This window comes from Streptopelia decaocto (assembly GCF_964273445.1).
Source record: "Streptopelia decaocto genome assembly, chromosome: 2".
Lineage (NCBI taxonomy): Eukaryota > Metazoa > Chordata > Aves > Columbiformes > Columbidae > Streptopelia > Streptopelia decaocto.
In genome coordinates, this window is record NC_138655.1 from 13940809 (window position 1) to 13964192 (window position 23384).

The 23384-nt window shown below is 43.4% G+C and overlaps 1 protein-coding gene across 1 annotated transcript; it reads left to right on the forward strand.

Annotated features, from left to right (window-relative positions):
- Nucleotides 1–820: 820 nt before the first annotated feature.
- HAS2 (hyaluronan synthase 2) lies at nucleotides 821–22764 on the forward strand. Its single transcript, XM_082045766.1, has 4 exons — nucleotides 821–1407; nucleotides 12076–12702; nucleotides 17598–17699; nucleotides 19773–22764. The coding sequence occupies exons 2-4, from the start codon at nucleotides 12076–12078 to the stop codon at nucleotides 20700–20702; spliced, it is 1659 nt and encodes a 552-aa protein (XP_081901892.1). The 5' UTR covers nucleotides 821–1407; the 3' UTR covers nucleotides 20703–22764.
- The last annotated feature ends 620 nt before the right edge of the window (nucleotides 22765–23384 follow it).

Sequence of the window (23384 nt, forward strand, 5' to 3'; positions counted from 1 at the left end):
CGAATTTGAGGGAGAGAGGAGTTAGGGAGAGCAGGAGCCGCTCGGTGCGAATGAAAGCTGCGGGCAGACGGTGGGGTCTCCTGTGGGGTCTGCTGTGAACGGCTGATGGCCCTGCCCGCCCCTGGCTAACTAAACTGTCAACAGAGTGCACAGTGAACAGTTCTGGTGACACCCCCACCCCGTCCGCGCCCCCCCCCCCCCAAAAAAAAAAAAAAAAAACAAAAACCAAAAAGCACAAAAAAAACCCACAACACACATAATTTTCCAGTTCTTATATTGTCTAACATGTTTCCTTGGTTGTTTCAAAGCAAGTGGCATTAGTATTAGTGCCAGTGGGAACTTTCTTGGGTATTTACTACAACAAATGTTTCCGAGAATGAATGGGTAAAGCAGGATTGGAAACTGCAAAGTTCATCCATTCATAGAGGCAATTCCCTTATTAATAAAAACCAGCAGCAGCAAAAACTGTCCCAGACGAATAGCGGCTGTGGGAGGAACAAGTCCCACACCCCAAGCCTAGAGATGAAGGGAGCAAGGAGAGGGGAAAGTGGGGGTTTCCCCTAATTACCGAACATGAAGAGGAAATCAGATGGTGGCAATATATGCGCATTGCATTTCTCTGAGAAATTTGCAACTTAGCTAATTGAATTCCTGACGCTGAACTGGTCCTTGACTGAGATCATTTCAATGGGCAGGGTTGGTTTCTTTTTTTTTTTTTTTCCTCCTTACAGGAGTTCCCTCCCCTCCTTCTTCCCATCCTCCGCCTATTAAAACAACTCAAGTCTCACTTGTTAAAAGACCCCATAACGTGGAGGAGGCAGAAAAGCAGCAGCAGCAGGAAAGAAAAAGACGTCTGGAAAATATTACCCGTTTGCTGCTGCTGCTGCTGCTGAGAAACCTCATTGAAACAGTTACTCGGTCAGCAAGGCATCACCAAAGAGACTTTATCTTATACTATACATCTCTCAAACTTTCAGACGCTGCCTTGCAACTTCTCCAGGCTCCTGGCTAGCCGGATTTGAAATAAGATCTCCAGCTTCGACCACGAGAAACTAACTCCTAATTTATTACTTTTAACTTTTTTTATTGATATTATTATTATTTGAAAAAGAAAAGAAAAATCCCACAGCTTTGAGCTAGAAACTGAAGCAGAGAAAGACAAATACATATTAATTGTGAAAACACGTGGGAGAAAATGAGTAGGACTGAATAGCCTGAAACGATTTTTTTTTTTTCAAATCTTCATTTTTAATTATTTTTTATTTCTGAGCGTCTCAATAAGTCCATGAAAAGTGCGATTTGATCTTTTACCTCAAACTTGGAAACTGTTCAGCGGGAGCAACGGTACGTGAGACCACACAGCTGGCTGGAGCCCCTCTATGACCAAAGGACAGAAGGACAAGCAAGGTAGGTGATTTATGATTATGTTTCTGTCACCTCAAGAGCAAAAGACCCTCTTTTCCCATCCCCACTGTTCAAGGGAGGAAAGCTGAAACAGATCCCAAAATACGAGTGGGGCTGGGGGAGGATCTTACCGGGTTTATGCTACACCTATTTGAGTAATGAATAGAACCGCAGTGAGGATGAATGAGGTTTTCAGCTTCAACCTCTCTTCCGTGTAATCCGTTTAAAATATTGCTGAGCCTTACGATTTGCAAAAACAAACCAACAAATAAATAATGAGACCCCCAACCAAACCTAAAAATAAAATCAAGCAACAGGTTATGCAGCCGCTCCCCTGAGCCCAGCGGAGGAGGCGAGAGCTGCTCGCAGCCCCGGCTGCCTTCTCCCCGGCCGTCCCCTGCTTCTGCATCCAGAGCGGGAGGGGGAACGTGACAGGAGCGGAGGGAGGGATGGGCCTGCAGGAAGGAAGGCGAGGAGCCGGCCGGCGGGAGGAGGGCTCAAGTACCGCCTCGGAGGGGAGAAACCGAGCGGATCGAGCTGCCCGGGCGCCGCGCGGAGCGGAGAGGGCGGTTTCCCGGCGGAGGGACTGGAGAGGAGGGGTGCGGTCCTGTGAGGCGGGAGCTGCAGGGCTGCCCGCGAACTTCCAGCGATGCGCGCCTTGAGCCCGGCCCCGCCCCGTCGGGCAGCCCGCCGCACCCGCCGGCGAGACCCGGGCTGGCGGCGGGCGCCCGGCGGCTGCGGGGGCCGGCTGAAGGAGGGTCACACCGCGGGGCCGCCGCCGCGGAGAGCGAAGGCGGCTCCAGCGCAGCCTTGAACGCCCTCTGCCCGGCCGGCGTCGGGCGGGGAAGGCCGACGCGCTCCGCCCGGCTGCCCGCGGTGCTCCAGTCGTCCCCGCCGGCCTGGGCACGGCCCGCGCTCCGCCCCCCGTGACGTGGCAGCGCGGGGGATCCCCCTCGGCGCCCCGCCCACCCGCTGTGACGCACAGCCCCGCCCCCATTGGCTGCGCGGCGGCCCGGGGATCCCCGCACGAGCAGCCCCGCGGCGGGCGGAGCCGCGCGGACCCGCCGGGCCGGGGCACCGCCCCCCGCTGGTCCTGGGGTGTCCCCCCGGCTGGAAACCCCGGCGTTCTGCGTCCCCCATGGCCTTTCCCTGAGCCTGTGGCGCGTCAGAGCGTGTCTGTGGGACACGCCGAGACCCAGCTCTTGAGAGTCTTAATGCCCTTCACCTTGTCTTGTCAGACTCCACGGCGATGCTGGCAAAGAGGGATGAAAATACCTTAAGAGACAATTTTCCTTGTTTCCCTGCTCCGAGAGAATCACACAGAGTGGTTTGGGTTGGAAGGGACCTTTAAAGGTCATCTAGTCCAACCTCCGTATAGTGAGCAGGGATATTTTTAATGGAAAAATTTAATGAAATATTACAAGGGCAAATGTAGAGTCTTGCATCTGGGCAGGAACAACCCCAGGTTCCAGTATATGTTGGGGAATGACCTATTAGAGAGCAGTGTAGGGGAGAGGGACCTGGGGGTCCTGGTGGACAGCAGGATGACCATGAGCCAGCACTGGGCCCTTGTGGCCTAGAGGGCCAATGGCATCCTGGGGTGTATTAGAAGAGGAGTGGTTAGTAGGTTGAGAGAGGTTCTCCTTCCCCTCTACTCTGCCCTGGTGAGACCACACCTGGAATATTGTGTCCAGTTCTGGGCCCCTCAGTTCAAGAAGGACAGGGAACTGCTGGAGAGAGTCCAGCGTAGGGCAACCAAGATGATTAAGGGAGTGGAGCATCTCCCTTAGGAGGAAAGGCTGAGGGAGCTGGCTCTCTTTAGTTTGGAGAAGAGGAGACTGAGGGGTGACCTTATTAATGTTTATAAATATACAAAGGGTAAGTGTCACGAGGATGAAGCCAGGCTCTTCTCGGTGACAAACAATGGTAGGACAAGGGGTAATGGGTTTAAACTGGAACATAAGAGGTTCCACTTAAACTTGAGAAGAAACTTCTTCTCAGTGAGTGTAACAGAGCACTGGAACAGGCTGCCCAGGGAGGTTGTGGAGTCTCCTACTCTGGAGACATTCAAAACCCGCCTGGACACCTTCCTGTGTAGCCTCATCTAGGTGTTCCTCCTCCAGCAGGGGGATTGGACTGGATGATCTTTCAAGGTCCTTTCCAATCCCTAACATTCTATGATTCTATGATTCTATGATCTTCAGCTAGATCAGGTTGCTCAGAGCCCCGTCCAGCCTGGCCTTGAATTTGACATCTACCACCTCTGTGGGCAACTTGTTCCAGGTTTCATCACCCTCATCATAAAAAATTTCTTCTTTATATCTAGTTTAAATCTACCCTCTTTTAGTCTAACACCATTACCCCTTGTCCTATTGCAACAGGCCCTGCTAAGAAGTTTGTCTCCATCTTTCTTTTAAGTGTCCTTTAAATACTGAAAGGCTACAATAAATATTTCCCTGTAGCCTTCTTTTCTGCAGTATGGTGATCATCTTTCTGAAATTCATGGTATCTTTATCAGTATGGTGAGAACAAGAAGGGAAAAAAAGTATGTACTCCATCACTTGTGGTAGGTGTTGTCTGAACCTTTCTTCAGGGCACTCAATGACCCCACATCTCCCAAGGCATAGCTCTGCTTCATGGTCTCCTTCCTTATGGATCATCCTTCCATAGACACACACGTTTTGTCTCCAGCACACATTGCTGTAACGTGGGTGCATTGGGACTTGCTGAAGAGAATGGATAGGTCATTTCATTTGGGGGTGGTAGCAGTGAAATGTATTCCCTTTCCCTGAAAAATTGCTCAAAATCCAGCCCACACCAAGGTTAGAGGAGTCTGTCAGTGTTGTAAATAAAGCCAGGATTTTATTTCATGATAGTGAAACTTCCTTATAATACACACAAGTGCAGAAAAACCTGGGAAAAGTTTTCCCAGTGAGAAGAGCAGCTCCTCTGGATTCAGCAGTGTTTCCCATGTTAGTTTACTAGCAACAAACTCAGCAGTTCTTATTTACAGTGTGCAAGCAAATATGCTTCATTTTGTTGGTCTTCAAGATTAGTGTATAAAGCGGCAAATTACTCCTCCATTCAGTGTGGTGGGACTTGACAAAGTCAAACAAGATATGACTTGTGATTTATAAGCAAATTGCAAGATAATAAGCTATGAACAACAAATAAATAATTATTTGCTAGGGTAAAGCAGAGTAGTCAGTTTTGTGCCAAAACCACCATGGACTTCATACCCAGCAACCGTAAAATATTTCTAAACTATATTTTTGTTTAACTGCAATCCAAAATGTCTGAATACAAATATTATTTACTCCTTGATTTATTTCCTAGAGCTTTTTTTTTTTTTTCTTCTTTTGGTTAATTTATCAACTAGTGTATCACTGTCTACATTAGGGACAAATTCAACCAGCAGCTGTTAGTTACTCAAACCTGTAAGAGACTAAATTTGGGTGGTTTAGTGGGAAACATGCATTGAGCAGACAGGAGATTCTTGATTTGCTGATCAAAGTCTGTGAATGCAGATACAGTTCACCATCATTACTAATCCTGTTCTTCATTTTAAACCTAACCCCAGAGTTAATTTTAGTCTTATGTGAACCCTTTCCAGAAGATCAATGGCATGACAAAATCTGGAAGTGATAAATAACCAAAAGCACCAGATATGGTAACTCTGCTGTAGTAAAGATGTACAGATGTAACATAACTTTTCAGTTTCCTCTCTGCAGGCTGTAAAATAGAAGAGGGAGTCTGGACAGCTATTTTCTGCTTGTAATTAACGTGTACCTGGAATCATTTGTACTTCAAAGATCAATGATTTATTTGGCCGCCAAACTAAGGCTAATAAGGAATCTAAATATTGGTCAAAAAATAGTAAGGCTCAGATACAGTTTGTGTGCACACCCAGACCGTATGTGTATAAGGCCACATTCAGCATGTGTCAGCCTGTGTGCATGCACACACACACGCACCCAAACACGCTCATGTCATTTAAGCAGCTGCTATTACTCTCACAAGTAAGAAATGCTTTTTTTAAGACTTATAAAAGATGATACTCTTCCTTTGGTTGTGTGCAAAACAGCCCTCAGTAGCTGCATGCACATACACCCACATGTGTCAGCTTTATGTTGCAGACCTCACTGATCCCAAGAATCATGCTGAGTAGGAGTTGTGTGTTTATTACAGACAAACTGCTACTGGCTCTGCCTTCAGGTGAATATAGGCAAGGAAAATAGGAAGTGATGTGTTGGTTTTTGATGGCTTTTTTGAGGAAAACCAGTTGTATGGAACTGGAGAAGCGCTGGGGTCCCATATCACACCAGAAAAGAGTATCATTACACATATCAGTAACCGAAGCTGTATGAAGGGTTTTGTAGATCTCCAAGAACCTCTGGCGTGATGATGATTCCCATTTTACAGGTGAGAAAGCTGAGACAGAGAGAGGCAAATTCACTTACCTAGGGTCACCCAGCAGATGAACAGCAACACCAGGAACAAAATCCAAATTGTCTGAGTCCTGGTCCTCTCTTAGATTCCCTAATGTAAGAAACGAAGTGGTTAAGCAATGACTCATCTGACAGCCTTCATAAGGGAGATTAATCTGTATAATAAACGTCAAATGTATGTCTACATTTTTATAATGAGTATCCCAGAAATAGTTTCACAGAGAAACTTTTTTTCACCTGTTCTACAGAACTGCAAGATAAGTTATCCACTGATTTGTCTCTTCAGCAAAATACTGAAGTGCACAGTTATCTTTAATGGCATACTTACAAGCTTTGCTGAATCCAAAGCCTCAGCACTGAGGTTCAGAGAACCATGGCTAGTGGACATTCAAAAATTTAGCTTCTATACAGGCATGTGAAAATGAGGCATTTTCAAAGGTTTTCAGTGTTCAGCACTTCTGATTGCACCAAAGATTTGCAGACAAGTCCGATGTATGAATCTCGTACACGGAGTGGGTTTGCATTAGCATTTCGGTTTGAATCAGGAGTGTGTTCCCTTCCTTCAACCGAATTGCTTGGGTTTGTATTGCAAAGTGATTGCTGGGCACACACGCTGGATTCTTATTGAAAGAAATTAATTGCAAGATGTACCCCTGGAGTGTGCTTTTCAGACACTAATGGGGTTTTGGTCCATAGGGTCTGACTAAAACTAGGTCAGAGTAAAACATGAGAATGGATGGAGGGTGGAAGTTATGCACTCAGCACCAGGTATTCCTTTTTACAGATCCTTTCCTGTAGTATTGGACTATTTGCTGACGTGGCTGTAGCCTGAGATGTATAGAGAGAGGCACAGGTCCTTTGAACCTTCAGAGGTGAATGAGACAAATAAGCACACTTGTGATTGAACTTCTACTGCTGTCTCCTGGACAAATATTGACTTTTGCAGTGTAACATTTTTTTTAAAAATGCATTCAGATGTTTGGCATTAATAAGCTCCAATTCTTTCAAACAACCTTCCAAATTGTTGCATTTTATGCATAAACTTCCTGTGTCTCCTTCTCTTGCTTTTTAAACTTTGGGGGGAAAGCTAGCCAGAAGTACTACACAGCAATACGTGTGAGTGTTGTACATGAGAGATGACTTCTGAAACAGATGATGTAGTGAGCTGTATCGCATGTGTTGCGAGCAAGCCCAGCTTCAGCTTGACCTCCTGTCAGTCACTGGTTCCACATCCTGTGTGAGCAGCTGCAGGGGACAACCCGGTCACTTCCTTAATCCTCAGGGCAGCTACACAGTGGCTGATGCACAATAAGTGAATGGACTGCAGCTAATATTGATGTGTTCAGACACCAATATGTGTGGGTTTTCTGAATATGTATTTGACCCTATTCTCTTTATCGCTCTCTTCATGAATTAGCAACAAATCAAGCTTTTTTTTTTCTCTTTGCCTCCTCATGAACTATCTCCAGGTCCTGTTAGTTTCAGTGATGCATGAAATCTGAGTAATAACCACATGGACAGACTATGCTGTATCATTTTGGAGTGTGGAAAAGTGGTGCTTTACCATGGAAGTCAGCAGTGTTCTCTGCTGAGTAAAGACCCAGTCCCAATCAGGACAGAAGAAGCTGCTGAATTTCAGTCAAGTGTCTAGATCTTATTAAAGTTAGATCTATGTGCCATAACTACCATTAAATGCTAGCCTAAATATTTTTCACAATAGAGAAAACTGAAGCATACTTTGCTATGTTCTTCTAATTTGCAATACAAGGCATTAATTCAGAGAAAAAATTGTGATCTCTAGTGTTACAGAGTTAATAACCTAGTCATTGTATGTACATTGTAGGTATCAGTCAACCCTTTGTTAACCTGAGATTTTTGATGAAAATAATGTTAGAAGACTACAACTTTTAGTTATGCCAGTTGTTAACAGTAGAGTAACTTCTCCTTCATCATAGGTGTGACCAAAAAATACTCTTTGTGTGGCTTTATCAAGATGCCAAAAGACACAATGCCAAATAGTTCACTAGGTGGACTCTGATGTCAAGTACATGCAAGGGTTCATTTCTTGGCCATGCTTTTCCATAGGAGCCTCCAAAGAGAGGCATGCATTGCCTCCTCCTGTGCAGTTGCCACAAAGCAAACGCATACTTGGGACTGCTTGGTGTATCAAAATGTGTCACTGAATCAGCAACAACCTACATAACATTAGGATTTAGCACATGGCTTTCATATTTCATTTCTACTGGGTGGGCTGGTTAGCTCTGACCAGGTCCATCCATGGAAATAAATGTCTGCAAGATCATGACAACAAATTGCTCAGTAGTAGATTTTGAAGATGCTCTACATACACTCATCTATTGTATACAAACCTTGACCCTGTCTGCTGGAGGCTGTGCAAGGCTTGTACTGGATTCAGCACTGTGGGGTTAGGTGAAGGTGCCAATAGAGGATTTAGGTGGACAAACTGCAGAGTAGAATTAGCAATCCTGTCTCAGACTTCTTGTGCAGTATATGGCGGACATAGGCACCTCCAAAAAGAGTCTGACACAGCCGGTGCAGTCTTATTGCCCCCTGGAAATGTCCTTCAGAGGTAATGCAAAGCAATGGATCCTTCAATTTCATTCAGTGCTACATAGCTTTCATCTTAAAAAATAATAAGAAAGAAAGAGCATTGCAGGTAGTATCTTCCTCATCCTACTTCACAGAACTGGTTAAAAACCTGCTCAGAAAGTGCAAGATCCAGGTTTGACTCCAGAGACAGTGAGGTAACCCACCAACTCACCTTCTCAACAGGTGAGGAGCTTTGTCCCTCACCTCACTCCAACACATCTTCCCATGTAGCACCAGTTCCATGTGTACACAGAAGTGACCTGCAATTGTCTTTGTTGATCCAAGAATAGGGACTGGCTGCATGTCTTCCATGTGTTGTGCACCTCATCCCTAGCTCAGGCGTTGCTTTTCTTCTGTTTTTTTACATTCTACAGTGCCCATTTCCCAGGATTTAGCAGGTGGGTTGGACTAGATGATCTCCAGAGGTCCCTTCCAACCCCAACCATTCTGTGATTCTGTGACACACTTACTGCATTAAATCCCACAAGGAACTGAAGATCCTTTAGGCTGAGACATAAACAAAATACTAAGATGTACTGATCATACAAGGTGTCTACAGTACCCTCCACCAGTTAGTCAGCTGTTGAGTAGGTCTGCAGTGATGGCAAATTTGGGAATACGCAATTACATTTTGCTGAAAGCCTATTGCTAACCCTTAGAAAGAGTGTTTATCAATGAAATGACTGAAAAATAATTGTACCTTTGAAAGTTAATGTGTTTGTCCTTCACCAAGGATTTGATGCATATTGACTCAGCATGGCATTATTTTAGGCTTACACAGTTAAAACACAGATCTGTATGCTGGTTCTCTGATAATACTTGATTTTACCTTTGTGTGACAAGTTCAGGAAACTTCAGGAATGGATTTTAACTGATGTCTTATGAAGGATGTTCTTTTACATTTCACTGTGTTAGGCCAGGCTAGATACTCATAACAGCACTGTCTGACCTTGAAATATCTGATGCAGCTATTCCCTGCCCTCAGTGCTCTTATTTGACTCAGCAGTTCATTTTTGGTCCCAGACTTGTATAAGCATCATTTCCTTTTAAATTCTTGGCTCAATTATTGGAGAAGGGTGGAGAATTTTTGGCTTCTTTGCCATTGTTTGGGCATGCTCAAGTTGATAAAGATCAGTTCTGCTGGGCAAGCTATCAATAGCTCACGTGCTATAGCTTGAGAATATTGAGCAACTTTTTCCAGACTTACTCTGAGATTCAGTCAGTTAAAAGACGATATATAAAAACCCCAATTGCACATACAAAGGGGAAAGTTTCTTTGATGAAAGCCAGGAATTTAGATCAAAACATAGTTTATTCTCCCAAGGTTGACAGTGAAAGGATAGAAAAAAAATGCTGTTTTATTAAGACCAGAAATCCATTCCTTGATCTTAAAAGGCTGTATTTTTTTATTTATTTTTTTTTTTTTTGCAAGGGTGGGAAGCTGTGCTGTAATGACAAGATCAGAGAATTCATTTCTTTCATTTTTTTTTCCCTTTTGTGCAGAAACACTTCATAGGAATAGAAAAAGCAATAGCAAATTAATATAAAAGAAGCTTGGGAGGGTATATAGTCAGTCAAATGTAAACGCCTCAGATCTTAATCTAAATCCTCTCAGCTCTACCTATACAAGTGGCCCACTGAAGTCAGCCATATAATTCTTAATGTTAGCAGACTTTAGCCCCTACTCACTAATAGGAATTTTCTCTTTCTGGCAAGAGAAGAGAAGTAGTGGACCCCAAATGGGACCCCGTTAATGAAACATGTACCCTGATGTTTGTGACCTTCTGCCTGCTTGAGGGATTAATAAACACACGGGCTGTTTGACTTCAAGGTAATCTAGAGGGTATCCATTACTTAATCTTTTTTTCTGAAATGAATCTATTTTAGACGCTGAGTTTTAATTCACCTACAGTTGTGGTGAGTGTAAACTATCTTTTATTAGGCTTCTCCATGACCCCTGTTGTGAAGGACTTTCAGACAGGCCAGAGCAGAGACGGTCCCTTTTGCTGGTGGGTGATTACACCACCTGTCAGAGCCCAGCCATAAGTATTCAAGGAAGTCCTAGAGATAGGGTCCAATTTCTTTAACAGTGTCTCCAAATATACATTTAAGAGGCTTCCTCCTGTCTTGAAATTTAAGACCCTAAATAGCCAGTGGAAAAAAGCATAGTCGTCATAACTTCAGACTTTAGGATTGCCTGGTTTATTTTTATTTTGTAAGTGATTTTGTGTTGCCTGTTTTTTTCCAAGCCTGTAACTTTTCAGACAGAAATATAATTGTTGACAGATATGCTGCTGTAGCCTGGTAGTATTTTTTCAAGAAAGAGTTAAAGACACGTATGATGTAAGGAAGCACTATTCCAACATCAGCTTTGGCCAACAGATGGTGGAACTAACATGATCAGCAGACGAGTAAGATGACAGCAGCAGGGAAAATATGAATAATAGTAAGAAAACACAAGTCCATTACTCTGAGATCCCCTAATTCAGCAAAATATTCAAGCATGTGTTTGAGTTTCATCAATTTACAATGGGCTTGCTGGGTTGGCCCTAAACAGATATTATCTTGTTTATGTCCTCAAGGTCAAACACATCAAGTGACATAAAACATCGTCATTAACTTTCCTGTAATTCTGAGAAAGCTGTTGCGTAATACGGTTAATTTGATTGTCAACAAAAAACAACACTATATTCTGCCTGTCTGCCTACCTACATGCCTACACGTTTGTTCATCATTTGCCTCAAAAATACCAGAGGGCCCTCCATGCCAGCCAGCTCCTCCATAGCTCAGAGCTTAGGTTAGAAGGTTTCACAGTCAGGTGACCTAAATACGCAGAGTTGTCAGAGTCAACTGATGTTCTAATGAATTTCTCAGCCCAGGGTGGAGTCTTGGCTCTCTTATATTAGTGCATACTTTTGCCACAGACTTAATCTCAGTCAGGCTTTAGTGCTATATACACGTGGTCACACATGCATATATCTGTGTACACAAATGTATGAATAATACATTTTTGCAATGGTATTGAGAAGACCTTTTAAAGCAGATGTCTGATTATATAAATATAAATTACAAATATAGTCAGACATCTGTTTAAAAAATTATAAATACATTCAGACATCTGTTTTAAGAATGTCTTTCCAATATTCTTGCAAACACAACTAAGCGACAGAGGCAATTCAGGGTGCGATGCAGTCATGACATGGATGGGGGATGAGGAGGGGCTGCCCAGACATTCAGCTGTTCTGCTCGCCTGTGACCATGTGAAGTGAGTGGTGACCCAAAAGCCCCTTCTCCAGCTCTCCCAGGGTAGTATGACAGAGCATCTGATTCAGCAAGCCCAGGCTGCCAAAATAAGATCCTGACACAGACAAAATCTTCTGTGAGGATATTACAAGTAGTAGAAAACATCCCTGATACATTAAGGTGTCTTTAAATCGTACTTTACACAAGGGAAGTTGAATTGAGCAAGGTGATGCAGTAAGTCTGTGACACAGCCAGAAGCACTGGGTGTATCTGTTGATACTGAGTTCTATGTTGAAGCCATGCACATCCCTTATGAGGTCTTATATCAGCAAGTGGTGGCTCTGCTAATATTTTCCATGCTTCTTTGCAGATGCATTGTGAGAGGTTTATATGTATCCTGAGAATACTTGGAACTACGCTCTTCGGGGTGTCCCTCCTGCTGGGAATCACCGCTGCTTACATTGTGGGCTACCAGTTCATCCAAACAGACAACTACTACTTCTCCTTTGGACTCTATGGTGCTATCCTGGCATCACATCTCATCATCCAAAGCCTGTTTGCCTACCTAGAGCACAGGAAAATGAAGCGGTCGCTAGAAACTCCAATCAAGCTGAACAAAACAGTTGCCCTTTGTATTGCTGCCTATCAAGAGGATCCTGACTACTTAAGAAAATGTTTACTTTCTGTGAAAAGATTGACCTACCCTGGAATTAAAGTTGTTATGGTCATTGATGGGAACTCAGAAGATGACGTTTACATGATGGACATTTTTACTGAAATCATGGGTAGGGACAAATCTGCCACTTATATCTGGAGTAATAACTTCCACGACAAAGGTCCGGGTGAGACAGATGAGTCTCACAGAGAGAGCATGCAACATGTATCTCAGCTGGTCCTGTCCAACAAAAGTGTTTGCATCATGCAGAAATGGGGTGGAAAAAGAGAAGTAATGTACACAGCATTCAAAGCACTGGGGAGAAGCGTGGATTATGTACAGGTAGGTATTAGAGCACCAGGTCAGTGCCAATTCAAACACACTTTGAAAGAAAGCAGCTTTTGTATATTTTGTGCAGCATGTTAGAGGCCATCCTAGTCCCTGATGAACACAGTGCTCCTTTCAGTCTGTTTGGAAACAGCTTGACCGTTAAAAGCTTATTTTGCTACTTTTTAAAATGGTCAACCTATCTGTGAATAGGTTAAATCTGTGCACCAGCTACTGGAGAAATCTGAAATCCTTCCTCAGCCTTTGGTACTGCCTCCTCACCCAAACGGTTTTGCTTCAGACAAAGCCAGTGGCCTCCTGAAGACCCCTTCTCTGCTCCTGTAAGACAAGATCTCAGCAAGGTTTTATTTTGTGAGGTTGTTAGCAGCCTCAATGTAAGCAGACAGGCAGGTATTTAGTGGCACTAGGGAATACCTCAGAGCAGTGGTGGAGTCTGTAAAAAAGATGGGGATATTTTAAAGGCTTCAAAAGCTGTGCAGAGTATTCAATAAAAGGGTCGATGTGCAGCCTGAAAGATTTCTTCAGCTAAAGCTTGAAGGAGCTTTTGGTTCATCACTTACAGCTGCATTACCTCACTCACCACGACTTGGCCTTTAAAACCCTTATGACACTATTCACTTAAAAATGAATTAGGCTGGGTCCTCTCTCCCTGTTTCCAAAGCAGCAAAGACACATTTCTTTCCAGCTGCCTTGGATCCCGTGAAAGATTTTCTATGTTTCTGCCTTACACATGGAAGCAGTCCTCACTCCTGCAAACAACCCTGCTGACTGTGGGAAGGGGAAGAGGTTACATGTGGAGGAAAGCGGGTGGGATCAGGGTCTCTGGCTGGATGCTGAGGATCGTTCCTTATCAATCAAGGCTAGCCAGGCTCATTTGATTAATCCCACTGAATAGAGCAGTTTTGTTAATAGAATCATAGAATAGTTTGGGTTGGAAGTGACCTTCAAAGGTCATCTAGTCCAACCCTCCAGGTTGCAGTTGCAGGGACATCTGCAACTCGATCAGGTTGCTGAGTCCCAGCCAGCCTGGCCTTGAATGTCTCCAGGGATGGGGCATCTGCCACCTCTCTGGGCAACCTATTCTAGTGTTTCACCACCCTCATTGTAAAAAATATTTTCCTCATGTCTAACCTGAATCTTTCCTCGTTCAGTTTAAAACCATTACCCCTTGTCCTATCACAACAAGTCTTGCTAAAATGTCTGTCCCTATCTTTCTTATAGGCCCCTTTAAAGTACTGAAAGACCCCACTAAGGTCTCCCCGTATGAGATGATTTTCTTAATATGAGATGATCTTCTTAACTAAGTACCATCAGCCCTTCCTACCTTCTCCTGACCGCAGAGAATCCAGTGTTCTCCTTCAGTGGAGCGGCAGCTCCCTGTGAGATGCTCTTTTCTGGCTTGGGGCAGCTGCGTGGCTGAGCCACATATGTTTCTGGGGTCCATGCACAGCCTTGTGCTGGGGTGTGCATGCAAGTCCCGCATGGCCCAGTGTCCATGGGCACAGTGTCCGAGCAATGTGAAGAGGCTGCCAGCAGCTGGGGTGAGAGCAGCAAGTCCTCTGCACACAGCAGGGGCAGAAACTGAAGTGTGCTGGGAACTGCTCTGTTATTGGAGCTGGGAGAGTAAGGCAAAGATTTAAAACCCATCCCCTACCACTTCCAAAACTGAGACTGATTTATTTGCTGAAAACAATGGGCTTAAGCTCTCCATTGTCTGCACTTTGGTTCTTTGCTATGATGGACTAAGATGGGATAAAAATGCCAATTTTCTTTATTAGCATGGTTTTATAATCACTTTGCTTAGAAGTATCAGATTGCAGAGAGAGAAGGCAGAGAGGAAACAGATTCATTGCAACTTTCCTCCCTCAGTCCAGCTCTTGCATTTGTTCAGGGAATCTGGAAAAAGTGTTTCAACAGTCATAGCATAAACTGAGAATATGGAAGAGATGTTTCTGATCTTTCAGTCAATTAACACTCCTGACCTGGCTCTTAAGTCCTGATGAATGTGTCAGGGACTGTAACGCAGCTGCAAGCTGCCACCAAAGGCTGCACTAATGATTAATGCCACAGTCACATGTGTTTTAGAAATGCAGCACATTGGTGGCCCTGGCTACTACACAGTCATGAAGCAATGCAGCTGAACTGTGGCTCTGTTTTATGAATGAATGAAAGATGAGATTTTCCAAATGTTTTTTTTGGGGTACCCTGGGTAAACTACTTTAAACAAGACTGATATTTTAAGGGCTGAACAATCTACATCAATGATCAAGCACTTTAAAAAGTGGACCAGTTAGCACCATTGCCCACCCTTGAAACTGTGGGCCTCAAGGTTCTTAAAAGACACCTTGGGGTTATGGGCAGGCAATCATAAGCAGTCAGAACAATGCAGATAATAAGCTGTTGCTTATTAGTGGCATCGCATTAAATACCTGAAACTGTTGTGAAGGCTTATTTCCATCCTGGAGGAGGATAGGGGGGTGTAAGCAAGCAGGTAGAGGACTTAAACTGGCAGACATCAGTGTGGAGCTGGCTGGAGCAGCCAGGGTGCAATTCATCTTGACTTGATGGAGATGTCTGTGTGAACAGGCCAACACAGCCTGAACTTCTCAGAGCACCTTGGATAAGCCACCACTGGTTACATCACAAGTATCTGACCAGCTCACTTAGGGTCTATGACCCAAGGCAATAATTTCTAGGTCACTCAGCCCTTATGAGAAAAGATGGCAAATCGACTCTTGGACTGTGCTGGACCACCCCTGTCTGGGCAGACCTTGGTGTGTTTTATTTGGGTTCTTAAGTGTCTGGCTTTCTCTGGGCATGTCCTCTTTTCACCTGCAAAAACCTCGTCTAGACGGAAAATAATGTCTTCTCTGGTTTACCCCAGAAACCTAGACATGTTCAATGTGCTGACAGGCCCAGAACACATGCTGATAATTTGTAAATAAACCCAGTGTTTTCAGTATTCCTCATCTCATATTAGCAGTGTTACTCTTGGACAGATCTTTTTTTCTATAGATAAATGCATATAGATAAAATGCATCAAGTGACAGGCACCAGAGGGAAAGAGGGGCTGGGGAGGGAGCTGGTCCCATCCGACCACTCATGGTTACAAGAAATGGGTTGAGTATTGCTGCCTGAGCCCTGGGTACTCAGCAAACTACAGATTCCTCCTGCAAAACTCTCAACAACAGGTCTGTCCAGGAAGCCCCAGATAGAAATACAGGCATCTTTTCCCCTCTTCAGAATAATTGTTTTGCTCCCTTTCTATCACCGCTGTCACTGATGACATCTTTCCACCAAAGCTAGAGGGACACTTTGGCCAAGATACAGAGCTGCTCCTCAGAATGAGTCCTCTGAGGAGAGGTGCTGGATGCATCAAGTTAGCAGGAGCTGGAGGTGCTTGTGGCTTTTCTCCTCAGGGAAATACAAGACCTTCCATTGGCTTTCTCCTCTCATCTCCATGTGAGTGTTGGGAGGAGTATGTTAGCAGACACTCAGCTGCATCTCAAGCTATGCAGCCCGACTATCCTGGGCTACCTCCTCTCTGAAACTGGGCCCATAGTAGAGCCCCAAAATGCTCACCTCACCCTTCACAGAATACACATGAAGGTGTTTGCTCCCCTGGAGCAAGGGGCCTTAAGTTGAATTGAAAGGCTGGATGAAAGGACACCAAAATTAGGATACACAATATGAAGCCTTACCAGAATCTGACTTTATAGGTTATTCGTGCAGCGCTACTGACTTTTGCCCCTGCCGTCCCCATCTGAGATCACAGGAATGCAATATGGGTTTAAAGTGGAAGCAGTATGAGAATTTGTAGGGCAGGATCCAGCCGGCCAGGAGGGTGTTTCTGGGACAACCTCCCCTGCCCTGCTCCAGTTTCTGGGCATCTGCTGCAAAATGAGTTCACACACGATGGGGGCACCGCTTTCAGCAGCAGCTGTAACAAGGAGACACCCACTTGTTTTAAACAGGCTGCAGCCCGTGTCATTCGCCTCCGAGCAAACGAAAGCGATGCCAGCTGCCTCGGCCAGCCTGTCTGAGCCCTCCTCCCACTCTCCGGGGGAAAGCTAGCTCCTAATGTACACAGTGTTTAGTTGACTAGGAGTGTTTGTGTGGCTGAAACGCCTTGTGTGTGTCATCTATTTCTGCCCTGGTCTTGTGGAATGCTGCACTTCGGGACTCGCTCCTTCTGGCTTTACGCGTTTTTTATAAGAATGTCAGAGGAAAATAGCAAACAATTTCTATATATCAAATGTCAAATCCCTGCACTAATAATAACACACCACACATCTAAAATTATAAATGAGTTTGTTCTGGAATCCAAAATACATATCTTACATGAATTGCTAAAGCCTTCTGTGAGTGAAAGAACTATTAGGTTTCTTCCCAGACTCCTAGCTGACTTTTTCTTTTTCTTTTTTATAACAAGTGTCTGGAATTTAACTTCTCACTCCTTCCCTCATATGGCAGTGGGAAGCATTTGACCATGGTACTCCAACTGTGCAGCCAAAGCAGAGAAACCCTATGTCAGGACTCAGCAGGAATCTGCCACATACCCACAAACATCGTCTTGCTCTGCAGTGCCCCATCTCTGAGAGCATATCTCTTATTCAAAGGAGCCAGCTCAGTGTGCCAGTAAAACAAATAGAGCTGATACAGAAGAGAGGATTGTTTGTGTGCACAGCACTAACAAGTGCTCTGTTTTGTTCAGCACCGCTCCTTGCTGCTTGATACAATTGGCCTTTAACAGAAGTATCAATGCAGACTCCAAAGTGAGATTTAATTACATTCAGGAGAATATGCATATAGACCTCCTACAGTCAGATTATTTTCTCCTCTAGTATACTCCTTAGCTCATTTTTGTTCTTGTTTTTTCTTACTTGTAGGTCTGTGATTCAGATACCATGCTTGATCCAGCCTCATCAGTGGAGATGGTAAAGGTTTTAGAAGAAGATCCAATGGTTGGAGGAGTTGGAGGTGATGTGCAGGTGAGTGCGATGATTTTCAGAGTAGCAGAGGAGTTGCAGAAACTACTGGCACCATAAGAGATTTTGCTGACTGGAATGGCTTTGAATATACTGCGATACCATTATTGAGGCTCTTATAAAACCTTAACCTTTCTATCTGTTAAACAGAAACCCTTACTATGAGATATGAGCACAGTATGGTTTTAACACCCATAGAAAGCAAACCGATATTATTATCCCCCATACAAGTGAAAAGTGGGGCACTGGCATTTTTAGGATTGTTTTGGCATCTTTGGGTCTCTAGGTATAACTTCGTGCTCAGGGTACCAAAGAAAAGCTACAGGAGAGCACGCAACTGAGAACAGGTCTCCCAAAGCCAAGTCCAGCACACCAAGCACTTCAATTATGTTATTACTGGCAGCCAAGATTGTCAGGAATAAAAGCCTTTTTGCAATGCAGTGCACTATGCATTCTCTGTGCTGTTGGGTTTCCTCTGCACCTCTGTCAGGCAGGACAATGGAAAGCCCCCAAGTCAGCCCAGCTCCACTTTTGCTAGGATTTCCACTATTGTGGAGTTTGGCTGACAACTACAGCAAAAGGCTCTTCATTCCTTTTGATACAATTGCTTCTGTGACAATTTATAAAGAAAATTGCATATGAATATTTCAACTGGCCTTGGGATCGGTCCCTCGTACTCAGTTGGGCTTTTATGTGAAACAAAAGAGAAAGGGCCATCTATATGGGCAAGCACTTACTAATGAATGCCCCAGTAGTCAGAAGTATTTCAGACATGTGGCTCTTAACTCCAGAAATTAAGTTTCCCACAGAAGCTTGAATATCTTTTCAGCTGTGGGCTCACCATGAACCAGGCATCACACTCACCCTAAACTTGTGAGAAGCCAAACACATGTGAGTCCAACTGGCATGGGACAGTATGGGCTCAACTATGACAATGAAGAAGGTTCATAAGTATCTGCAGAGAAAGAGAAGGATATGTCCTCTGGGAGAAAAGGTGGTTAAAATGAAGGATCTGGGCTTTTTTTTTTTTCCTAATTCACTTTCCAGCATACACCAAATACATTTGAGTTAGGCTTGAGCTTATCCCTGAGCCCTGCTTCTTCTAAACGTTCTGGAATTAGGTCGAAACAGAGAAAAGTTGGGCCCTTGGCCTTCAAACCTGACAGAAGTCAGGGCCATTGGAGCAAACCACTTCTTTTTTTCTAGTTGCAGAATACTGCTTTCCAGTTGTAGAAGGCCACAGTTTCCCGTGAAAATCCCCACACTGAGAAGATATCGATGCAGAGCTGGCACAGCCACTCTGCTGCACACTTCTTTGCCACATTCACCAGCACAAGGTGTGTGCTGAGAACATGGATGTGGGAACATGGACTTAAGTGTCTCCGTGCACTCATGCCTCCATTGAGCATTCAGACTCCTAGACTATGCCTATGTTGTATTTTAAGTATAGGTTTGAGCTTCAGGTGAGCTTTGGAGCATACAGAAGAGAATGACTGAGACCTTTATACAGGCCAAAGTATGATGCTACTGGAGTATCACAACAGGTCTTGAAGCAACATAACATGGCTGGTACTGCGAAGACAAATCAGAACGGGTTGCTCTTCAGAGGGCCTAATGTCAGATATGGGGACATAGTTCAGGGTCAAGCCTCTAGGGCAAGCCTTATGATACCAAAAATGTAGGCCAAAGACCTACAAGAAAGAAGCAGGAGGCCACATTTGGGAGTCTACCATCTCCTCTCAAGAGAGGCTGAGACCAGCAGGTTCTTAACTGGGGATGAAGGGAAAGGAAGAATGAGCCAGAGAAGAAGTTTCATGGGGGAAAAGAGGAAAGGTTGCTAGGAAAAAGTTAATGTTTTGGTAGAATAGACTTTTAAAGTCTTCATCTCATCTTTCCTGTCAATGTCCTGGACTGTACAGGTTACTCCTGGATTTGTCATGAGCTGGACACAGGAGCAAGGTTCCCCCTGTATTTTGGCTAATGGTGGTCTAGTCTCTGCAAATTCTTTATTGATCTAATGTGTGTATTTCCTTTCTCAAGAGCCTATCTAAAATGAAAATTTTTTGTATTTTGCAGATTTTGAACAAATATGATTCCTGGATATCCTTTCTGAGCAGTGTGAGATACTGGATGGCATTTAACATAGAAAGAGCCTGTCAGTCCTATTTCGGCTGTGTACAGTGCATCAGCGGACCTCTGGGAATGTACAGAAACTCTTTACTCCATGAATTCGTGGAAGATTGGTACAATCAAGAATTTATGGGCTCACAGTGCAGCTTTGGAGATGACAGACATCTAACTAACAGAGTGCTAAGTCTGGGCTATGCAACAAAATACACAGCTAGATCCAAGTGCCTTACCGAAACACCGATAGAGTATCTCAGGTGGCTGAATCAGCAGACCCGCTGGAGTAAATCGTACTTTAGAGAGTGGCTTTATAATGCAATGTGGTTCCACAAGCATCATTTGTGGATGACCTATGAAGCTGTAATCACTGGATTCTTTCCTTTCTTCCTTATCGCCACTGTCATTCAGCTCTTCTACAGGGGAAAAATCTGGAACATCCTCCTCTTCTTGCTGACAGTTCAGTTAGTGGGCCTGATAAAGTCTTCCTTTGCCAGCTTCCTTAGGGGCAACGTTGTCATGGTTTTCATGTCACTCTACTCAGTGTTGTACATGTCAAGTTTACTGCCAGCAAAGATGTTTGCAATTGCCACGATAAACAAAGCAGGGTGGGGCACGTCAGGAAGAAAAACCATTGTAGTTAATTTTATAGGACTCATTCCAGTCTCCATTTGGTTTACAATCCTCCTAGGTGGCGTAATTTTCACTATCTACAAGGAATCAAAAAAGCCATTTTCAGAGTCAACACAGACAGTTCTCATCATTGGCACAATACTCTATGCATGTTACTGGGTTATGCTTTTGACTTTGTACTTTGCTCTTATCAACAAATGTGGCAGGCGGAAGAAAGAGCCACACTTTGACATGGTGCTAGATGTATGATGTTTCCGTGGGAAGTTACCCAGAGAGTTGTAAAGCAACCCAACGACCTTGTAGTATCTGTGGCATCAGACGAATGTTGCCAAGGGAAATGGATCATTGCTGCTGGGAATAGGACCTTTATATTCCTCTGGGTTCATTTTCATCCTGCCAAAGTAAGAAAAAAACAATAAAAAATGATTTTTTTAAATTTTATTTTATTTTTTTGTATTGCCAAGGGGGGGCAAACACAAACCACACAGTTTCGACCTGTTCGCAAGAAAATGGGAGAACTTCTATGTTTATGCACTTTTTTATTGTGCATATGCCTGACAGTGTTACGTTCTATATACCTCACTGGTCATGCTTATGTGTGTGGACAGGAATGAAAGGAGTTTGGAGAATCGAGAAAAGTATCTTACAACCCCTTGCAACCTAATTTATGAACTTCTCTTTTTTATAGTTCTGTTTATAGGAAGGGTCTTTTTTGTTAGGCTGCCAAATGTAATGCCAAAGGTAAATTTTAAGAGGCCATTGGCTGAGCTGTATTTTTATATTATTGTATTATTTGTGTGTGTGTATTTTTAAACCAACTTTTTTGTTAAATCACATATTTTATATTTTACTATCTGCCAAAAAAAGCTGCCTCCTGAACATTTTGTTCTTTAGTCTTTTTAAACACATTTGGAAAAAAAATCCTACTTCTTCCCCCAAAAATTGTGCTGAATTGATATTGTTCACACCAGAAAGAATAAAAAAACCTCTCTGCATTTTGGAAACTGATGAATGGTTATTTCTGTGAAAAAATGTTTAAATGTGCTCTTTGAAGACATTAATTAGGAAAGGCCCAACATTTTCGGTTTTTGAATACAAGCATATTGTGCATAAAAAAGGCCAAAGGGGTAGACATGTGCAATTTGGGGTTTTGTTTTGGATAACATTGTAAAAGGGAAATTTGCTTCTCTGCTGACAGCATAATATCCCTGGCATGCGCAATAGCCATAAGGCAAGGCAGGCCTCGATGCCATTGGAAAAGACATTGCTATAGCAAAGCTCCCACTGACTTTTCATGGGACCTGAGGAGTCAAAAACTTCTAATCTGGAGAAATATTGGACACCTAAAACTACTGCTGACTTCACTGATGGTCATAGGTGTTCATAATCTGCTAGTATCAAGCAGATCGTTCAGATTTTTGAGTTTAAAAAACATACATGGAAGGAAAGCTTATCAACACTTTCAAACAGTGGGTGTGTTACTATAAAACTTCGGCAGTGCCTTTCACAGAGGATAAAGAAAATGCAAACATCAGCTCTTCAGTCCAGTGTAATACAGACCCCAGTACTGAGCCCAATAATTTGTGTTTGACTGAAGCATATCTACCAGCAAATAAGCCAATTTTTTATCAGAAACATCAAGTCTTAGCAAATCCATCACTTCCTTGGTGCCTAATAATCAGTCCTGGACATTTATTTTGGACCATGGTTTTGAGAAATAATATTCAGGACTAAATTCTGCAATCCTTCACCAGCCAAAGGAATGTGGCATTGAGCCCCATTATACTTTATAAAGAGCAACAGAAAGCCAGCTGCATACAGACACATGCCCTTTTTAGATTCTGGTTTTAAAAGCACTGTGGTAAAGCAGAAATCAGCATATGATGCTTAAAGAACTTAGAAGCATTTTCAGCTTCTCTTTTTTAATGCAGACATTAATAGATTCTGCTGTAGAATGAACTGCACACACACTACCTTATTTGTCTGATTATCTTGAGGTACATGGTTGCTTGAAAGTCATACTAATATGTTAATGATTGGAGAGTTGATTCATGTTGATTACAAAATAGAACAGTATTAAAATTTTAAAAAAGCAAAAGAAACAATAAAAAAAACTTGACTATGCCTTTTAACTATTTATGATGTAAGTTAAAGCTTGGGTTAACATTCAAATGTCAAATAAATCCTCTCATTCTATAAAAAGATTGAATTAATTGCCTGTATTTATTCTAGCAATTATTCAATGTACTTCCAATATAGGTTGTATAGTATAATTGTTACTTTCATAAATAAAATATTTTTGATAAGATTATGACTAATTCATGGTATTTCTGATCAACAGCTCTGCTTTGAAGCCACAAATCCGCACAGTTTGAAGCACATTGTTATACTGTCCCCAGCCAGATTTCCAAGTTGCCACGGCATAACAGAGCAGTTGGAGGAGGCAGGACAGGTCCCTGCTGTGAGAGGCAGCTCAGGAATTGGCAACCACAGGTCCCCTGGGTGCTGGTACCCAGCGCCCTGATGGCGCAGTATATGGGTAGTGCTCAGAGTCCCCGCCTGCCTCTGCCAGCAGCTGCTAAATGAGTTCGATCAAACCACTTCCTTCCCTCTTTCCTCAGATTCCTGATTTGTAAAACACAAATGGCAATCCAGCCTCCTTTTTGGGAAGTGCTTTGAAGTTTATGGCCAAAGCACTTTACACCAGAGCTGATATTTTCCAGCTCTCCTGTCCACTGGAAGTTGCTACCCTCCATAGCTGGGGAAGCAGAGGAGAATATGTACCTGGCCTTCTACTGCTCCTCATTACTGCAGTTTCTCAAACCCGCATTGCCCTGGCACAGGTAAAGTGCATAAATGTATTTTATCATACAATTATTTTGGTTGGAAAAGACCTTTAAGATCATCGAGTCCAATCATTAACTGAATACT

What these genes read in the sequence shown, in the direction of transcription:
- HAS2 (XM_082045766.1), top strand. Translation starts at nt 12,076, where the DNA reads ATGCATTGTGAGAGGTTTATATGTATCCTGAGAATACTTGGAACTACG. An exon ending in GAAGCGTGGATTATGTACAG is followed by an intron (nt 12,703 to 17,597) that starts GTAGGTATTAGA and finishes TCTTACTTGTAG; the next exon opens with GTCTGTGATTCAGATACCAT. An exon ending in GAGTTGGAGGTGATGTGCAG is followed by an intron (nt 17,700 to 19,772) that starts GTGAGTGCGATG and finishes TGTATTTTGCAG; the next exon opens with ATTTTGAACAAATATGATTC.